Source organism: Onychostoma macrolepis, chromosome 11, assembly GCF_012432095.1.
Source record: "Onychostoma macrolepis isolate SWU-2019 chromosome 11, ASM1243209v1, whole genome shotgun sequence".
Taxonomy (NCBI): Eukaryota; Metazoa; Chordata; class Actinopteri; order Cypriniformes; family Cyprinidae; genus Onychostoma; species Onychostoma macrolepis.
Window position 1 is genome coordinate 8,704,486 of NC_081165.1, and position 18,814 is coordinate 8,723,299.

The following is an 18,814-nucleotide window of genomic DNA, read 5'->3' on the forward strand; positions in this document are numbered from 1 at the left end:
CGTGGAGCAGTGGTAGACAGTGATAAACTGGAAGACCTGAGCAGTGGTAGACAGTGATACACTGGAGGACCTGGGCCGTGGAGCAGTGGTAGACAGTGATAAACTGGAAGACCTGAGCAGTGGTAGACAGTGATACACTGGAGGACCTGGGCCGTGGAGCAGTGGTAGACAGTGATAAACTGGAAGACCTGAGCAGTGGTAGACAGTGATACACTGGAGGACCTGGGCTGTGGAGCAGTGGTAGACAGTGATACACTGGAGGACCTGGGCCGCGGAGCAGCGGCAGACAGCGATACACTGGAGGACCTGGGCCGCGGAGCAGCGGCAGACAGCGATACACTGGAGGACCTGGGCCGCGGAGCAGCGGCAGACAGCGATACACTGGAGGACCTGGGCCGTGGAGCAGTGGTAGACAGTGATACACTGGAGGACCTGGGCCGCGGAGCAGAGGTAGACAGCGATACACTGGAGGACCTGGGCCGTGGAGCAGTGGTAGACAGTGATACACTGGAGGACCTGGGCCGTGGAGCAGTGGTAGACAGTGATAAACTGGAAGACCTGAGCAGTGGTAGACAGTGATACACTGGAGGACCTGGGCCGTGGAGCAGTGGTAGACAGTGATACACTGGAGGACCTGGGCCGTGGAGCAGTGGCAGACCATAGAGCAGGGGTCATCAAACTTGATCCTGGAGGGCCGGTGTCCTGCAGAGATTAGCTCCAACTTGCCTCAACACCTGCCTGGAAGTTTCAAGTATACCTAGTAAGACCTTGATTAGCTGCTTCAGGTGTGTTTGATTAGGGTTGGAGCTAAACTCTGCAGAACACCGGCCCTCCAGGACCGAACTTGGTGACCCCTGCCATAGAGCAGTGGACCAGGAGACCACCAGGTCAGAGCCAGCGGAGCAGGAATCCAGGGTGGAGCAGGAAGAGCAGGGAGCCATGGCGGTGCCAGCAGAGCAGGAAGGCAGGGTGGAGCAGACATGGATAGACCACTTGACTGTGACAGAGCAGGCAGAGAGTTCTTGAATGGCCTCCTTGGCCGTGACAGGACAGTCTGTGAGTTTGTGAACGGCCTCCAAGGCTGTGACAAGGCAGACAGTGAGTTCATGAGTGGGAGCCACCGCCTTAGGAGGTTCTGCACTGCAGCAGAAGCCACCACCTCTAGAGGCACTGGAGCAGATTCATGCTCGGGAGAGGCCTCTGAGACCGATTCGTGGACAGGAGAGGCCTCAGAAGTGCAGTGTGCAGCCCACACACTCAAAATGGTCACCGCCATCACGGGCAGCACAGTGGGATGCCCAGTGGGCTTGAGGCTGTGAGGCTTGAAAGTGTAGAGGCCTGTGGGATGCCAGCCGCGCACCGACATCAAAGGTGGGTCCATCGCACTGGCAATCAGTCCTTTCAGTCCTGGCCCAAGCTCTGCATCTTGAGTGGTCGGCAGGCGCTGGCTTGTCAGACATGACGTTAACAGACTAGACTCACCGACAGCAGGTTACACCAATACACGACAAGAGACAATAGCAACATGAGGGCTACTTATAGCAAACACTAAGGGTCACATGACAAGAACCAACCAATGAGCAAACAGAACTGAGAACCACATGACAGGACAATAACCAATGAGGAACAAGACACATGACTGGAACACACACAATCACAACATGACACATACACAAGGCAGAAATACATGAGGGCAAGGGAAGCATGACACTAACAGCATGAATCAAATTACAAAATGAAAGACATGAAAACAAGAACATGAAACAAACCCCAAAACCAGGCGTGACACCTGTACGTTTCAGGACTTAAAATTTCCTTGTAAATCTAAAAACTAAACACGGCCACCACAGAAGATCAACGTCTGCTTCTACATCACTGCCTTTAGCCCCGCCCACCGATTCATGCATGTAGTGTAAATAGCGAGAGGTGAATGCAGATTTATGCAGAATCCAGACAATAAGGATGGCTCCGAAGACAACAAGACACTGTGCAGTGCCAAGATGTGGAGGAACACAGTCTTTGCATTGCCTTCCTTCTGATCCCAACATTAGGAAAGAGTGGATTAACTTTATTTTTAATTAAGTTCCAGACTGCGTCAGTAAGAAGTCGGTCCTTTGTTCACTTTTACCGTTTACAAACAAGGCACAACATGATGCGGGATTTTCAAAAAGATTGAAACTAAACGACGATGCTCTGCCGACTATATTGGATCCAACTGTCATGAGTAACTGTTTTTATTACTTGATTACTATTGCTTTGTTAGTACAGATCGTTTGATATGTGCGTTAAAAACACAGCAAAAAATAGCTTATTACTTCTAAATTATGATGTAAAAATCTTGGTAACATTATAAGTGGACCTCAGAGAACAGTACAAAATAATAATTAAAAAAAAGTTAATGACCCCTTTTAAGTGACATAAACTGTGTATGGTTATTAGTGTCAGGTGGGCTGATCTGAGCATTTCAAAGATTTTTACCAAAGAAGCAAAAATATATGCTCTCATAAGCCTTATGGTATGGTATTGTATTGCAATGAAATTGATAAGTAGGCCTGCCCAATGTAATTCTTTGACAAAGAAAATTAAAAAATGATAGAACAAATGGATTTTTTGCTCATTTCACTGAAAAGGACAGTCCACTTGATGTGTCCTTCACCAACTTCCTGTTTAAGCAGAAAATACATCAAAACAGGACAAAAAGGGACCTTGCAAAATTAAATCATATTTACTTGATAGTTTTCTCTGAATTTACTTTACTTGGCTCCACTCTCCATATCATGATCCAATTCATTCCCAATGGATAAAATCAGATCTTATGTTTTTCTTGTTGAATATTCTCCTTCACCCAGAATCGCATTACATTACAGAAGTCAAATGGGTTGCGAAAGCTGTTTGGTTGACTTTAAGAAGCACAGGTTATGCAAAATAAGAGCATTGCATATCATGAGTGGTTAAATTTTGCTTTTTATTCAAAATTCTGGGAAGAACCACTAATTGTAAATCATACAAATTACCCATGAAATCAAAACGGCCTGTTGTTTGCATAATAAGACAGATACCAATAGATAGGTTTTATGGATAACTGTCTCCAATTTCATCGCAACCAGAATTATTACCTGTTCATTGCTAAAATCAGTCACATAAATCAGTTAGGTGTATGTCTAGGCTGATGTCTGGATATGTGGATTGTATTTCAGCGCTCTTCTATTTTGTTTAATTATTCTGCGCTCTCTCTCAGGGCCTATAATGAGCCGCAGTGCCAATCATCACAGTGGGTGGCTCTCTTATCCTCTCACCCTCCTCGACACGGCTCTATCTCCCCCTACACATGACAGATGAGCAGGATGGCTACCGCTCTGTCAAACCACTGGACTTTTCCATCAGTCTAGCTCCTTATCAACACCCAGCGACAGCACGGCTGGAGCGATTGCATTTATCCCATTTAGATAAGCCCAAGATGCTGCCATTCTCTGTGAGAGTGAATTAGAGAGGACTGCTGCTATCTCCAGTACCTGATGTGCTGTTCCAGACCTCAGAGGCCACGGGCCAGTCGCCGATACTGTCAATGAGCCTGAGGAGAGGCTGCGAGTCGCGCTGCTCGATCAGAACTGCAGGGGGAAGCAGAGAGACGGGAATACATAGAGCGAAACGGAAAATTAGTAGGTGACCTTCATTTTCAGTAAAGTATTAAATTATTATTTATTTATTACAGTTGTATTCATATATTTAATTCGCTTTTATAATTTCAGTTTATTTTCATCGTTATGTTCTTTTGTCATTTTTAGTAATTGTGTGTTTGTTTTTAATTACTATTCAAGTTTCTTTTTTTTGTTTAAATTGTAGTTATTTTCAGTTACTAATTTTAGTGCTTCAACTCGCACTAGTTTATCTAATATTAATAATGTATTTCATTTCAGCTTTATTTCAGTTAACAAAATTAAATAAGTTGTAGTTTAGTTTCAATGTACTATTAATACTACTATTAAATAATATTAATATTAATACTAATATTAATTATTTTTGTATAATTCATTCATATTCATTTTAAATATAATTACACTAATTAGAAATAAAATATTTTATAAATATTAAAATTTTCATATAGGCCTATGTATTGAAACTGAATGCATGTAATCCATTATTTATTTTACATTTCAAATAAATATTAATGAATTGCATGCAATTCTGAATAATTAAATATAATTAATCAGCACTTATACAAGTATATTTATATAATTAAATAATAATGAATTAAATAATAGTTTTAGTTATCAGCTTCAGTAATCAGCTTCGAGTTAAATTATAACATTATACGTTTAATTCAAAAAGTTGAACTTTTGGAAGCATAGCCAAGTTGTAGCAGAATCAAAAATCTTTGAATCTTGAGAATGTCATGAAAGTCGATCAATAGTATACTTGCATATTATACACGGTCTCAGTCTTTCTATTAACAAATTTCATGTTTAATTCAGTGTTACTTGCCATTTCTTTATAATTATGTGTGATATTTACAGGAAATTTCTCAGTGAAAATTGTTTCAAAGTGAATCCTACACCATTGTAATGGTAAATCATAACATCAGCAATATAATAGAGTATATGTAGATGACAGTATTGTTTACTCACTCTCATTCATGCATGAGCTGTAGAGAGTTTTGGCTTTCTTGAAGGCCTCTCTGTCGTCCTTATTTTCCATCTCCAGAACTCCTGTGCGATAATGAATAAGCACCAGCCAGATAACAATGTTTAAAAGAAACCTACACAAACCCATAATACTCATGGTGGTTGCGTGAAGTTGATGTAACTGACCCTTGAGTACAATCTCCAACTCATCTCTCAGGATATTGAATACACTGTGAAGTGAGCTGGTTTCGGGAATGACGTGACGCTCTATCCAGCCTCCGCAGGCGTACTGATAGAAGTTCTGGCACGGCTCCACGCTGGGGTCCATGTTCTGGAGCAGTCGGGCCGCTGTGTCATTGAAAAACAAATCATTTCAGATCTGGAAGTTTTGAGGTGGTGTAAGATGCACGCTCTCAGACATTTGTTCTTACCGGCAGTGACACACTGTGGGGTTGTACAGACATTGCTGTCAGCATTTGATCGATATTTCAGCCCTGTTGAGACAACATGCATGAGGTTAATATCTGACTGAAACAGGGCTGGGATCATGTGACATAATCCACTCAAATTGCACATGAGAGCTTATTGCTTCAGCTTAACAGTGGAAAACTGCAAATAATATAATGCAATTTATTGAAACAATGGTGTCTTATATCTTTCTCTTATCCATCAAAACAGGCACATTTTGCAAACATGACATGGGTTGGTTTGAATTGCTAAAAGCACATGACATGACACATTGCATTCGTGTAATGTATATGAACTATACAATGTATACCATGTGCAGCAATATGATGTTGTACAGAATATGTAGTGATTATAGGATTTATGGCAGGAAAAACTCAAAAAGATGAAAAGCAGCAGAATGAAATGAACGATGTGGATAAAATATGGCAAACTACACAAACTGTGATTATTTATGAACAACTTCACAGCGTACTGTACCTTTTGAAGATTCATTTATGTTAAAACGCTCTGAAATACAGAGGAAAATGCAAGAGCTTACAGAATATAATCAAATATGTGTTCAATGAGAACCTTTTGATACATCAGATGATTCTTGTGGGTAATATGTTTTAAATATTTTAAATTCATGTGCAAATATATGAGATATCATTTTATGATAACTACTCTATACACTTTAATTCCGAATAAATAAAATATGTAATCATTATCAAACATATATAAACATAATATAATACCAATATTCATTATTTTATTTTTAATACTAATATTCATGATTTATTTTGTATAATTAATTAATATCCATTTTAAACAATTTTAAAAATTTAATAATATTACACACTAATTAGAAATAATTAAACTAGTTTATAAATATTAAAATATTTTTATATATGGATTAAACTTCAGAATTTTATGTAATTCATTAATATTTATTTTAACTTTACAATAAATATTAATGAATTGTATAACATTCTGAATTATAATATGCAAACATACACATATACAATTTTATATAAGTATATTAATTAATTAATATTCTTTTAATTTTTTTCTGGTTTTCTAGAGACTTCTATAACAGAAAGGCTGCACAAGCTGCACCACGTGGGCTATAAATAAATGAATGCAAGTTATTTCTTAATGCATTACAAAGATCTTGAACATGTTTGTGTCTTTTGGGGGTTTGTATGCAGCAGAAATTCCCACCTCTCAGAGCTGAAGTGTAGAGCACTATGAGTCCAGCCAGAGCGCAGCTCATCAGAAGCACAATGACAGACAGCCCGATCTCCACTACAGTCCAGCGATGCTTCCTCGGTTTAGTGCTTTTCTCCATGATATCCATTTGGCTCTCTGATTTTCCCATTCTTGGAGCTGTGGGACAGACTATTGAAGTGTTGGTGGAGAGAGACGAGTGCGCGCGTAATTGTGCATGAACGCGCGTGAGCACAGAGAGCCACAGGTGGAGCATCAGTGCATCCTGTTTTCGACTTTTGCCTCAAAAACATTGATTTTTTTTTTAACGTAGCTACTGAATAAAAGAGTTATGTTTACACTTTTCAAACAATGTTCCAAAGTGTCCCGAAATACGTAGTTTGACGAATAAATTAACCTACCATGACATTTTCTTAAAAAAACATTGCACTTATACAGACGAGTCTAGAAGTCGAATAAATGACACTTTTCACCTTTAAAATCAACGCGAATTATCATTAAAATCCCATTTATCTTGAAAGCATAACGATGTGTAGTGTGTAGTCTATGCTACTTCTAAACAAAACGACAAATTCAATATGAAAAGGGGGCGGGACTTAATTAGGCCTATTAATACGTTGATTGATTTGCTTGCCCATATATGGAAGGCCGTTCCCGCCACAGGATAATTTTTTTTTTTTTTTTTTTAACTTTTTTTCCCTCACATTTACGACCTTTTTCTCTCTTTCTTTTCGCGCAATTCTGAGGTGGAAAAAAAATCTACAATAAATTGTAAGAAGAAAATTCCCAATTGTGATATAAAAAAATGTAAGCCTAAGAGTTTTGAGATAAAAAGTCGTAATTTCCTTTTTATTTTTTATTCTGTCGTAGAAATAGTAATATTAATAATAATAACTACAACAACAATAATAGTAAACTCGGAATTCTGAGAATAAAAGTCGGTGTTTGTAACTCTCTCTCTCTCTCTCTCTCTCAGAATTGCAAGAAAAATGCCCGAATCCTGAGTTAAAATGTCGCAATTACCTTTTTCAATTATTTATTTGTTTAATTTCTGTCTTTCTTTCTTTTTATTAATTAATTAATTTGTTTGTTTATTTTTAGGGTCCCGTGGGCGGAAACTGTCTTCCATAGCAGTCTTTATAGGCTACATCAGAATTATGCAAACGTGAATCACGCTGCACGTGACAGGCTAAAAGGGTGGAGCGAGCGCTTTTCATTCTGTTGAATGGCCTGCAGTGATGAATGTTAACAACCGGGCTAAGAATTCCTATTAAGAAAGTAAATAGGACCATTTGATTTCATATCGACTTGAACATATTAGGCAACTAACACATGAGGCAGTTAATGTAGCCGATAGAAAAAGTTAATGTAGTTAATGCACTCATTTAATGCACTCAGAAAGAGCAACAGCTTTGTTCTTGTTCAGTTTTTAATGATGGTTAAATCCAGACAAGGCTGCATATGAAGCATATCTCGAGGTGTCTCTACACCATCGCATCATAAAACATATTTAATCTGTGGAAACCTGACGGATTTCAGAAATGGTGTTTTGCCTCATATTGGCGTCAGCACTTTTTCTGTCTTGGAAGCTGGAAAGTGCTGATAAATTTCCTGAAAAAATGTTTAATTTCCTGACTCATTTGATGTCTGAAGGCAAAACAATAATCATAGAAAACAGGCTCATCTAGAAATGAATAGCTTTTATATTGAGTTTTTTATGACACACTATAGCTGTCAGCTATAGTGTGCAGAAGGCAAGAATAATATGTTTGCTTTGGATTTGTATTAATCATATTAATGAATACACAGAAATTGACAGTGTGTACGCACTAAATCATTATTAGAGACATGCAGTTAAACTACTATTTGCATTAAACTACTATATAATATGTTTAGGGTATTTTTCTTCATATTTTTGATACTATGAAACATATTTATATAGTATTATACGTACATATTTTCCCTCCCAAATATTATGTATCTGCCCATATCAATAAATTGTGTTTCCCACATCAACCAAACCACATAATTTCACATAATAAGGTCCAGTGCAAATATTCTTCACATTTATTCATAATAAACTGTTTAAAGCTGTTTTAAATAGTTTAAATTTCATGAATGCATGCTATTTTCATTTATCATTTTCATGTAGACCAGTACCTCTCCAAACCACTGACTCCTATAAGTACAGTTCATTTGCATGTATGCATTAAGAAAATTAGACGCTTCTTTCTCTTAGAGAGAAAATGATAGCTTATAACAGAGTCACATGCAGTGATTTCCTTGGATCAAACGATCTAGTCGAGAAAGCAACAGACAAGAAGCTGCATTACTCTAAATCACTTACAACAAGAATAAGTGATGTGCAAACTCAATGGAGAAGTATTCATTAAAAAGTCCAGCTGTTTGCATCCATGTCTAGAAACAGCACATAACTCCACCTGTAAACTGAGGAACTATTCCAACACAAAACACCCTTATACTGTAGAATATGTGAAGCCGTACCTCTCTGATGATGGAGTCCTTGTTGGCCCAGGTAGGACGCCTTTCAATTTCCCAAACACCCCTTCTGAGTTTGCACCCAGAGCTGGTGTGTGGTGAAATGAATCAGCGTCCGGACAGCTGGATGTCGGAGCGGCTGTCTGTGCTGATGTTCCTCTGACTGACTGACTTAGTGAGGGAGATGCAGAAAAGAGGAAGAGAGAGGGAGGGATGTAAAGGAGGAGGAGCGATCGAGATGCTATTTGTGCCTAATGCTGGTGGTATGAGGAGAAATCAAGAGGGGCTTTGGAAGAGGGACAGATGGATGGTGTCAATAAATATTTATATAAAATATATATGTCCTATAAAATTACATATTCAATTAACAATTATATTTTTCGATTTATATATATATATATATATATATATATACATATATATATATATATACACATATATATATATATATATATATATACAGTCATGGCCAAAAATATGATCAAAGAAGGCTGTGAAAATTAATCTGCATTAATCCTTTTGATTTTTAAAAATCACAAAAATCTAACCTTTCATTGGATAATAAGAATTTAAAATGGGGGTAAATATCATTATGAAATAAATGTCTTTCTCTAATACACATTGGCCACAATTAACGGCACCCTTTTATTCAATACTTTTTGAAACCTCCATTTGCCAGTTTAACAGCTCTAAATTTTCTCCTATAATGCCTGATGAGGTTAGAGAACACCTGACAAGAGATCAGAGACCATTCCTTCATCCAGAATCACTCCAGACCCTTTAGATTCCCAGCTCCATGTTGGTGCTTCTTCTCTTCTGTTCACCACTCATTTTCTACAGGGTTCAGGTCAGAGGACTGGAATGGCCAGCAGAAGCTTGGTTTTGTGCTCAGTGACCCATTTTTGTGTTGTTTTTGAGGTTTGTGTTTGGATTATTGTACGGTTGGAAGATCCAAACATGGCCCATTATAAGATTTCTAACAGAGTCAGTCACTTATTGATTTTTTATCTGTTGGTATTTGATAGAATCCATGATGCCATGTGTCTAAACAAGATGTCCAGGACCTCCAGCAGAAATATAGGCCCACAACATTAAAAAATACAGTAGTATACTTCATTGTACACATGGGGTATCCCTGTGTTCACCAAACCCATCTTGAGTGTTTGCTGCTAAAAAGCTCATTTTTTAGTTTCATCTGACCATAGAAGAGAGTCCCATTTGAAGTTCCAGTCGTGTCTGATAACTGAATATGCTGGAGTTTGTTTTTGGATGAGCGAGGAGAATTTTTCTTGAAACCCTCCCGAACAACATGTGGTGATGTAGGTGCTGTTTTCTGACCCCGAGACTCAACTATTTTCTGCAATTCTCCAGCTGTGGTCCTTGGAGAGTCTTTAGCCACTCAAACTCTCCTTCTCACCGTGCATTAGGACGGTATAGACACACGTCCTCTTCCAGGCAGTTTCGTAACATTTTATGTTGATTGGAAATTCTTAATTATTGCCCTGATGGTGGAAATGGGAATTTTCACTGCTCTAGCTCTTTTCTTAAAGCCACTTCACTAATTTGTGGAGCTCAATTATCTTTTGCTGCACATCAGAAATATATTCTTTGGTTTTTGTCATTGTGATCGATGATTAAGGGAATTTGGGCTTTGTTTTCCCTCCTATTTATATTTCTGTGAAACAGGAAGCCATGGCTGGATAATTTCCTGTTCATAATCACCCTGGAGTGCTCAAAATTGTGAATATGAATGGGAATACACTTCAGAGATATTTTACTCATAAGAGTTTCTAGGGGTGCCAATAATTGTGTCCAACGTGTATTTGATAAAAACATTTCATAATGATATTTTCCCCCATTTTAAATTCTTATTATCCAATGAAAGGTTAGATTTTGGTGATTTTTTTAAAAATAAAAGATCAAAAGGATTAACAATGCAGATTAATTTTCACGGCCTTCTTTGATCATATTTTTGGCCATGACTGTATATGTATATATATACAGTGGGGCAAAAAAGTATTTAGTCAGCCACCAATTGTGCAAGTTCTCCCACTTAAAAAGATGAGAGAGGCCTGTAATTTTCATCATACCTCAACTATGAGAGACAAAATGAGAAAAAAAAAAAATCCAGAAAATCACATTGTAGGATTTTTAAAGAATTTATTTGCAAACTATGGTGGAAAATAAGTATTTGGTCAATAACAAAATTTCATCTCAATACTTTGTTATATACCCTTTGTTGGCAATGACAGAGGTCAAACGTTTTCTGTAAGTCTTCACAAGGTTTTCACACACTGTTGCTGGTATTTTGGCCCATTCCTCCATGCAGATCTCCTCTAGAGCAGTAATGTTTTGGGGCTGTCGCTGGGCAACACGGACTTTCAACTTTTCGATGGGGTTGAGATCTGGAGACTGGCTAGGCCACTCCAGGACCTTGAAATGCTTCTTACGAAGCCACTCCTTCGTTGCCCGGGCGGTGTGTTTGGGATCATTGTCATGCTGAAAGACCCAGCCACGTTTCATCTTCAATGCCCTTGCTGATAGAAGGAGGTTTTCTCTCAAAATCTCCCGATACATGGCTCCATTCATTCTTTCGTTTACACGGATCAGTCGTCCTGGTCCCTTTGCAGAAAAACAGCCCCAAAGCATGATGTTTCCACCCCCATGCTTCACAGTAGGTATGGTGTTCTTTGGATGCAACTCAGCATTCTTTCTCCTCCAAACACGACAAGTTGAGTTTTTACCAAAAAGTTCTATTTTGGTTTCATCTGACCATATGATCATCCAAATGCTCTCTAGCAAACTTCAGACGGGCCGGACATGTACTGGCTTAAGCAGGGGGACACGTCTGGCACTGCAGGATTTGAGTCCCTGGCGGCGCAGTGTGTTACTGATGGTAGCCTTTGTTACTTTGGTCCCAGCTCTCTGCAGGTCATTCACTAGGTCCCACCGTGTGGTTCTGGGATTTTGCTCACAGTTCTTGTGATCATTTTGACCCCACGGGTGAGATCTTGCGTGGAGCCCCAGATCGAGGGAGATTATCAGTGGTCTTGTATGTCTTCCATTTTCTAATAATTGCTCCCACAGTTGATTTCTTCACACCAAGCTGCTTACCTATTGCAGATTCAGTCTTCCCAGCCTGGTGCAGGTCTACAATTTTGTTTCTGGTGTCCTTTGACAGCTCTTTGGTCTTGGCCATGGTGGAGTTTGGAGTTGGGCTGTTTGAGGTTGTGGACAGGTGTCTTTTATACTGATAACGAGTTCAAACAGATGCCATTAATACAGGTAACGAGTGGAGGACAGAGGAGCCTCTTAAAGAAGAAGTTACAGGTCTGTGAGAGCCAGAAATCTTGCTTGTTTGTAGGTGACCAAATACTTATTTTACCGAGGAATTTACCAATTAATTATTTTCTTTAAAAATCCTACAATGTGATTTTTTTTGGATTTTTTTTCTCATTTTGTCTCTCATAGTTGAGGTATACTTATGATGAAAATTACAGGCCTCTCTCATCTTTTTAAGTGGGAGAACTTGCACAATTGGTGGCTGACTAAATACTTTTTTGCCCCACTGTATATATATATATATATTAATTGTAACTATGTGTGTATATATATATACAGTATATTACCTAAAACATAATAAAAAATATAATAAAATTACACATAAAACTATATAACTATATATTACTATACACAAAATCAAATCAATCGCAAAATCCATCGTTTTAGTTCATTATTATCATTAATTATTCTTTAAACAAGTGTTAATTAATACAACAGAATGATTTAATAAAAAGTGATCAACAGTTTCGTAATTTATGGACATTATATTTTAGTGCGTGTCATGAGCAGGGCTGTGTATTCAGGAATAGATGTGTCGAAAAAAGGACAGATAATGAAGAAGTATACATGACCTGCTGAAATACATCAGCCAATTATTAAATGTAATAATAATTGTGACATTCATTCTTTCATTTGTGACATTGTGACAATGGTGTCAAAATATGTGTTAGAACTAGGTTAATATCATTAATAATAAATAATGCATCTTCTCTATAATTTTATTTTATGGCATAATGCATCTTTAAATGTTATCTAAATATTAAAAGAGGTAATCTAAATACTGGCTGATACTGAACAGTAAAAAGGAAGCACACTTCAAGCACTGCGGCCACTGTAATATTTCACTCTAACAGTGGTCAAATAGCTGGAACATTAAACATTTATATGATGAATAACTCGAGATTAAATGTTATAATGCTTTATTACCACAAATTTATTTCATAGTTGGGCTGTCAAATGATTAAACGCGATTAACTGCATCCAAAATAAAAGTTTATGTTTACATAATATATGTGTGTGTGCTGCTGTGCATATTAGGGCCTATATATAAATACATTATATATAAATATAAAATTTTCTTAAATGTATACATGCATGTGTATGTAGCTATTTAAATATAATAGCACAACACACACACACACATGGTATGTAAACGCGAAGTTGCATTTTGGACGCGATTAAAGATTGAAGATGTTACAATTCCAGCTTTGTTGAGCAATGCTGTCAGCCTCCCTTTGCTCCACCTGATGGTGATTTCACAAACGAATTACATTTGACTGGACTCTATTTCACGCTGTGGCTTCAAGGCGGCAAGACATGAGGTAACAGGCATTTTGGTTGACTACTGTGTATATATTAATTACACTCAAACACAGATATATAAATGTGAAAAATGTAAAAATAAGACATGTAATATCGATAACAACATTTTGCAACCAAAACCACAAGAAAACAGGAAGAAACCATAAACTAAACATGAAAACATGAGCGATATTTCCCTGTGCAAAACTCATAGCATTTTTATGTGGTTGCTAAGATGCTAAAGTGGCTACATCGACCTAGCAATGTGCTAAAAACCCCTATAAGAACACCTTAGCATCTGGATCGCTATGTGGTTGCTAAAGTGTTCTCAGTGGGTTTAGCACATTGATGCTGCTGTTTAGTTGCTCTAAATTCAAGTTGCAAGCCAAAGTTTAATGCTTGGGGTTAGTGGTTTGTTAATAGTATAACAGTAAAAATCCCAAAGCTCATATTTATTAGCCGTCTTTATTTCACCTCCCAGCACCTGTTAAACTAGAGGTAGTCCAAATCTGGAAGAGGAGCACACAGGTTAATGTCCGCTGGCCTCTCATTATTCACAGGCCAGGTGGACTGAAGCTGGCAGGAACTGACATCAGCTTGGCAGGGAAGTGAGCTTCACTCCCACTGGTGTCAGATTGAAATGGCATGGTGCCCATACTCATTACCAGCCTGATTAACCACCGTAATTAGCTGATATTAGAGAAAGCGAGAGCCACCGGTGGCAGCGATCAGCACTGGTGCAGAACTGCCCAGCTGTCCATATCAGTTAGCCCATCATAACACAAGTCGAGGGATAAATGCTAGAGACCAGAATAGAATGAGAACAACCTTTCGCTCACAATAGGGAACATGGGTGAATGGCTGCTAATTACAGGCGTCCATTAAAGATGATGAAGCTCTGCAGGCTGATCTCGACATATAGAAACAAGATGAGTTTGTTGAATGCAAAGTAGATTTTCCTGTCAGATTTATTCATAGTTTTGCTATACCTGCTAAGTCATTTTTATTCATCTAGTGCTTTATGATACAATAGTTTCAAAGCAGCACTCCAGGAAGCTTTATTACGGATTATTGACTGCTATTTTGGCCAAGTTAAAGTTAAAAAGCCTCAGTGATGGATTTGTTTATTACAAACATGCAGCTTTTCGCTTCGCACAATGTTAACTGATGGACTGGAGTGGTGTGGATTACTTGTGGATTATTGTGATGTTTTTATCAGCTATTTGGACTCTCATTCTGACGGCACCCATTCACTGCAGATGATCCATTGGTGAGCAAGTGATGCAATGTTAAATTTCTCCAGACATGATGAAGAAAGAAACTCATCTACATCTTAGATGGCCTGAAATTTTCATTTTGGGTGAACTATTCCTTTAAGGTTTGTGATTTGAACAAACTCTAATCCTAGGTAATCCTTTTAGTACAGCAGTATAGCGCAGAAATGACATATTTCAGCTTTAAACTCAATGCCACAAACCCATTTTACTGACAATATGTATTTCAAAATAAAACTACACATTTGATACGAGAAAATTATGGGGTGGGACTTGATATAATTAGCATTAAACACCATAAGGCTGATGTTATATGATGGGACAACTTTTTTTGAGCCTGGTTTCAAATTTCTATCTGGATACTTTAGATCGTTCGCAACATTGCTCAAAAAGATGCCCCATGTATCATCAGCCTGATTGTGTCTAAATCTAAATGCAAGGCTTCCTCAAATAAATAATAATAAAAAGCAATCATTGTGTAAAAAAGTGAAATATTAATTTTTGAACTATTAATCTCAACATTTGTCATTGTAAAAAACCCAACATAATGTAATATTAACGACAAGACCAGGTACTGCTCAGAGAATAAAATATCATTGCAATAAATATTAGTTCATCAGTAGAAGGCTCATTTAAATAATGGGCTTTTAGCAAATATTAGCTAAGCTGCTGTTTTAAGATACGAGTTCCACCTTAACAGCTTAATTAAAAAGCTTTCAAAGCTTGTTTTTCTACGTTCCTAATCATTGAGACAGTGAAGTATTTACCTGAGCGTACTCAATCCCCGTTCTTACACAGCATGGCAAATAAATCTCTAATGACTGAATTTGTTCTCCCTGCACCGGTACACAATTAGACACGTTTCGCTAAGAAGAGCCGAGTCCTCAGTCTGCTCTCAGGTGCCTGAGCATTCAGATGACAAGCCATGAAGCCAGTAATAAGTGCAAGCAGACGTCTGAGACCAAGAGCATTCGTCTTTGCTTCGTGTCACATTAGAGGCCGCAGGTTCACGGATCAGCTACAACTCACGACTTCACATTAAAGCCTATATGCAGGACAGGTTTCATTTTAATAAGAGAGTTCAATGTGCTGCATAAGATTAAAGTGCAATGGCACACGATAGTGCTTGGAAATTCTGCTGATTTTACGTTTAATAAACATGCATCTTGGTTCTAGGAAATCGCTGCCGCACAGCAGCATATATTAAGGTCAACACTCAAGCAAATGCTCTTTAAATGGCAACAATCAAACTAGATCTTGATGTTTTCTGAAGAAATTGTGCTTGTGTAAACCTCACAACCGTAAAGTGGTTTGAGTTTAATGCAAGGCAAGACACTGCAGGTAAAAACATTGTGTTTTCATGCACTGGTCAGTTTGGTTTTTAATAATGTGTTGTTTCAGACCAGTGGGGGACATCCAAAATACACTTTTAAGTGTTTATTTTATTGCACTTTATCTAATTGCATCTGTAGATTTCAGTTATGATATGTGGTTTAAAGAATGAGTCTTTGCACTTCAGCAGTTACACCAAACTTTATGGTTTTATTTCTATATTCTGGAGGTTTTTTCAAAAGGGTTTGTTCATATATCAGTATTTACTGATTTATGGAGATTTAACTCTATGTCAACAAAATTAAACAAGAATTTTGAAACTTACTTTAACCAATGTTAATATTACTGCTCTGGAAATGTATGCAAATGAGTGCATATTTAATTCATATTTAAACACATAAAACTTGGAAAAAAAATGTTTGCAATTCTTAATATAATTGATCAGCTGGGGAAGATTGATATCTAATTAGTTGTTGTTGTTGTTGTTTGGCGTAATATTTATACCTATTTTCATGAAAAGAAAACGTAGATTATGGTGCCAATTTATATCTGCATTTTTTACACTCTTAAAAATACACAGGTTCCAAATAGAACCTTTAACATCCATGGAAGCTTTCCATTGAACAAAAGGTTCTTTACAGTGGAAAAAGGTTCGTTAGATCATTAAAATGTTCTTCACACTAAGAAAAAAAACATTTTGGGAAACCAAAATGCTTCTTCTATGGCATTATTGCAGAAACCGTCTTTTGAAACCTTTAATGATTTCCTCCAAATTTATGTTCAAATGAGCCTGTTTGTTTGACGTAATCAAAATGCATTTCCCTATTAGGCGAACATATGCACAAATTTGTCAAATTATCATAATAAATCAGACTTGATGGCTTAAGTTAAAGATAAGGGATTGTATCCTGGAGGTGAGCGACACGAATGCTGAAGATGTCTGTCTTTAGTGCAAGCAGCTCCTGGCAGATTCATGGGCCTCGGTCATGGTGTGGTGACCTGCCCTACACCACACACTCATTTCACTGCTGATTGACTGCTGTGTTCCCTTCAGGAGATTTACTGCTCGAATTTAACTCACCAAACAAGGAACAGAAGGTGCAAAACAAGGAGACGGCGCGAGGCCATCAGTCACAGTACAGCCTGTAATCGAAACATAACTTTTTGTTTGGCCAATTAGCTCATGAATAATCTCAGGAAACCTATAAACTAGCCTTGGTCTTAAATCTAATCCTACTGCTTAAGTCTCAAAGCTTAGTGGTCAAAATACTCTGAAGAACAATGTTCCAAGTCAACATCAAATCAAAATGGACCCTATTTACATTCTGAAAGGAATAGTTTATACAAAAATGTCATTTTGCTTAAAATCCATACACTCTCAGCCCATCCAAGATGTAGATGAGTTTGTTTCTTCATCTGAACAAATTTGGAGAGCACCAATGGATCCTCTGCAGTGAATGGGTGCCGCCAGAATGAGAGTCCAAACAGCTGATAAAAACATCACAACAACCCACAAGTAATCCACACCACTTCAGTCCATCAGTTAATGTTGTGAAGTGAAAAGCTGCATTTTGTTTAACTTCAAAATTTTCATCTATTTTATCCATTTTATTGGTGCACAAAAAAATTGAAAAATAAAATCCTCTTATTTTTCAGCCTCTCCAACCACCTGTTATATAAAAAGCAAACAAATAAATAAACTCACTTGCATTTTGAACAGTTGTGATTCTATAAAACATAGTAAAAAAAAGTGAAATATTTCTCAGAGAAAGGTTTTGCCGTTTAGCAGAGCCTTTCTTATCCAAAGTGACTCCAATTTTCCTTGTACAACAAAGTGCTTTGCTCAAGGTTTCAGGGTCTAAACCCACAACACTCGGGTTATTAGCCAAGATCTTTAACCACTAAGCTGCACTTCCCAAAAGTGCCTTGCGGTAGCACTTTTAATCACATGCACAACAAAATAATTATGCTGTGCTTTAGGCGCCTGCTAACCTGTTATTACTGCCCATGTTACCAAGGCAATGCGAGGAAGTGCGTGAATTCCCTTGTGTAGAGGTTGACCACTCTTCAGAAAATACATGTTGTGGATTTTTCTTTAGCATCATTACAGTCACTTTACTGTTGTTTTATGTAGCAGTGAAATGATTTTGATAATTCCACCAGACCTCGTTGCCCTGAGCTCGTCATTCTCGCTATATTCAACTGCACTTGGCTCGAGACTTTTCATCTGCCCAGCTAATCCGTCTTATCTTAATAACATGCAGCCTCTATCTGGCACACTGCAGAAACAATCGACCCAAAAGTGCTCTTTTATCAGCCTGTTCAATATCAGGATACCTGTTCTACAGAAACCGCCTCGGCTGATCTGATCGCTTTGACTCCACTGTTTATCAGGGGTTTTCACACTGACAAGTTCACATTTTCATGCTATATACTTTTATTCTAATAAAATGCTTCACCTTTAAATCCATCTTAAATATGTGAGCATGCATTCTAAGAAAATATATTTCCTTACATATTAACAATCAATATATTCAATCATTCAATGTATACTGAAAATACAGGCTACAGAATAATGCTTTTCATATACTGAAAAAAAGTGATAATATATTTACTTATATGTTGTATTATATTCAATATATATATATATATATATATATATTGTGTGTGTGTGTGTGTGTGCGTGTGTGTGTGTGTGTAAGTATATATAGCTATGCATAATCCATGAATATATTGCAGTATACTGAAAAATATAAGTACTACTTTCCC

The 18,814-nt window shown here is 37.6% G+C and overlaps 2 protein-coding genes across 6 annotated transcripts in view; one reads left to right on the plus strand and one right to left on the minus strand.

Moving 5' to 3' along the window:
- mmel1 (membrane metallo-endopeptidase-like 1) overlaps window positions 1-8,962 on the minus strand; it is a 30,894-nt gene extending 21,932 nt beyond the window's left edge. Inside the window, exons 1-6 of one of the 4 annotated variants that reach the window (XM_058790513.1) lie at window positions 8,802-8,962; window positions 6,291-6,455; window positions 5,054-5,116; window positions 4,809-4,970; window positions 4,626-4,706; window positions 3,513-3,608 (exon numbers count right to left, since the gene is read on the minus strand). In XM_058790513.1, coding sequence (XP_058646496.1) covers window positions 3,513-3,608; window positions 4,626-4,706; window positions 4,809-4,970; window positions 5,054-5,116; window positions 6,291-6,447 — 559 coding nt within the window. In that variant the 5' untranslated portion in view covers window positions 6,448-6,455; window positions 8,802-8,962. Of the gene's footprint in view, window positions 1-3,512; window positions 3,609-4,625; window positions 4,707-4,808; window positions 4,971-5,053; window positions 5,117-6,290; window positions 6,898-8,801 lie in introns of those variants that run through there. The other 3 variants (XM_058790511.1, XM_058790512.1, XM_058790510.1) reach the window with 3 other exon arrangements.
- miip (migration and invasion inhibitory protein) overlaps window positions 1-18,814 on the plus strand; it is a 29,042-nt gene that overhangs the window by 1,628 nt on the left and 8,600 nt on the right. Inside the window, exon 2 of one of the 2 annotated variants that reach the window (XM_058790520.1) lies at window positions 3,239-3,659. In XM_058790520.1, the coding sequence (XP_058646503.1) occupies window positions 3,566-3,659 (94 nt within the window). In that variant the 5' untranslated portion in view covers window positions 3,239-3,565. Of the gene's footprint in view, window positions 1-2,969; window positions 3,660-18,814 lie in introns of those variants that run through there. The other variant, XM_058790518.1, reaches the window with a different exon arrangement.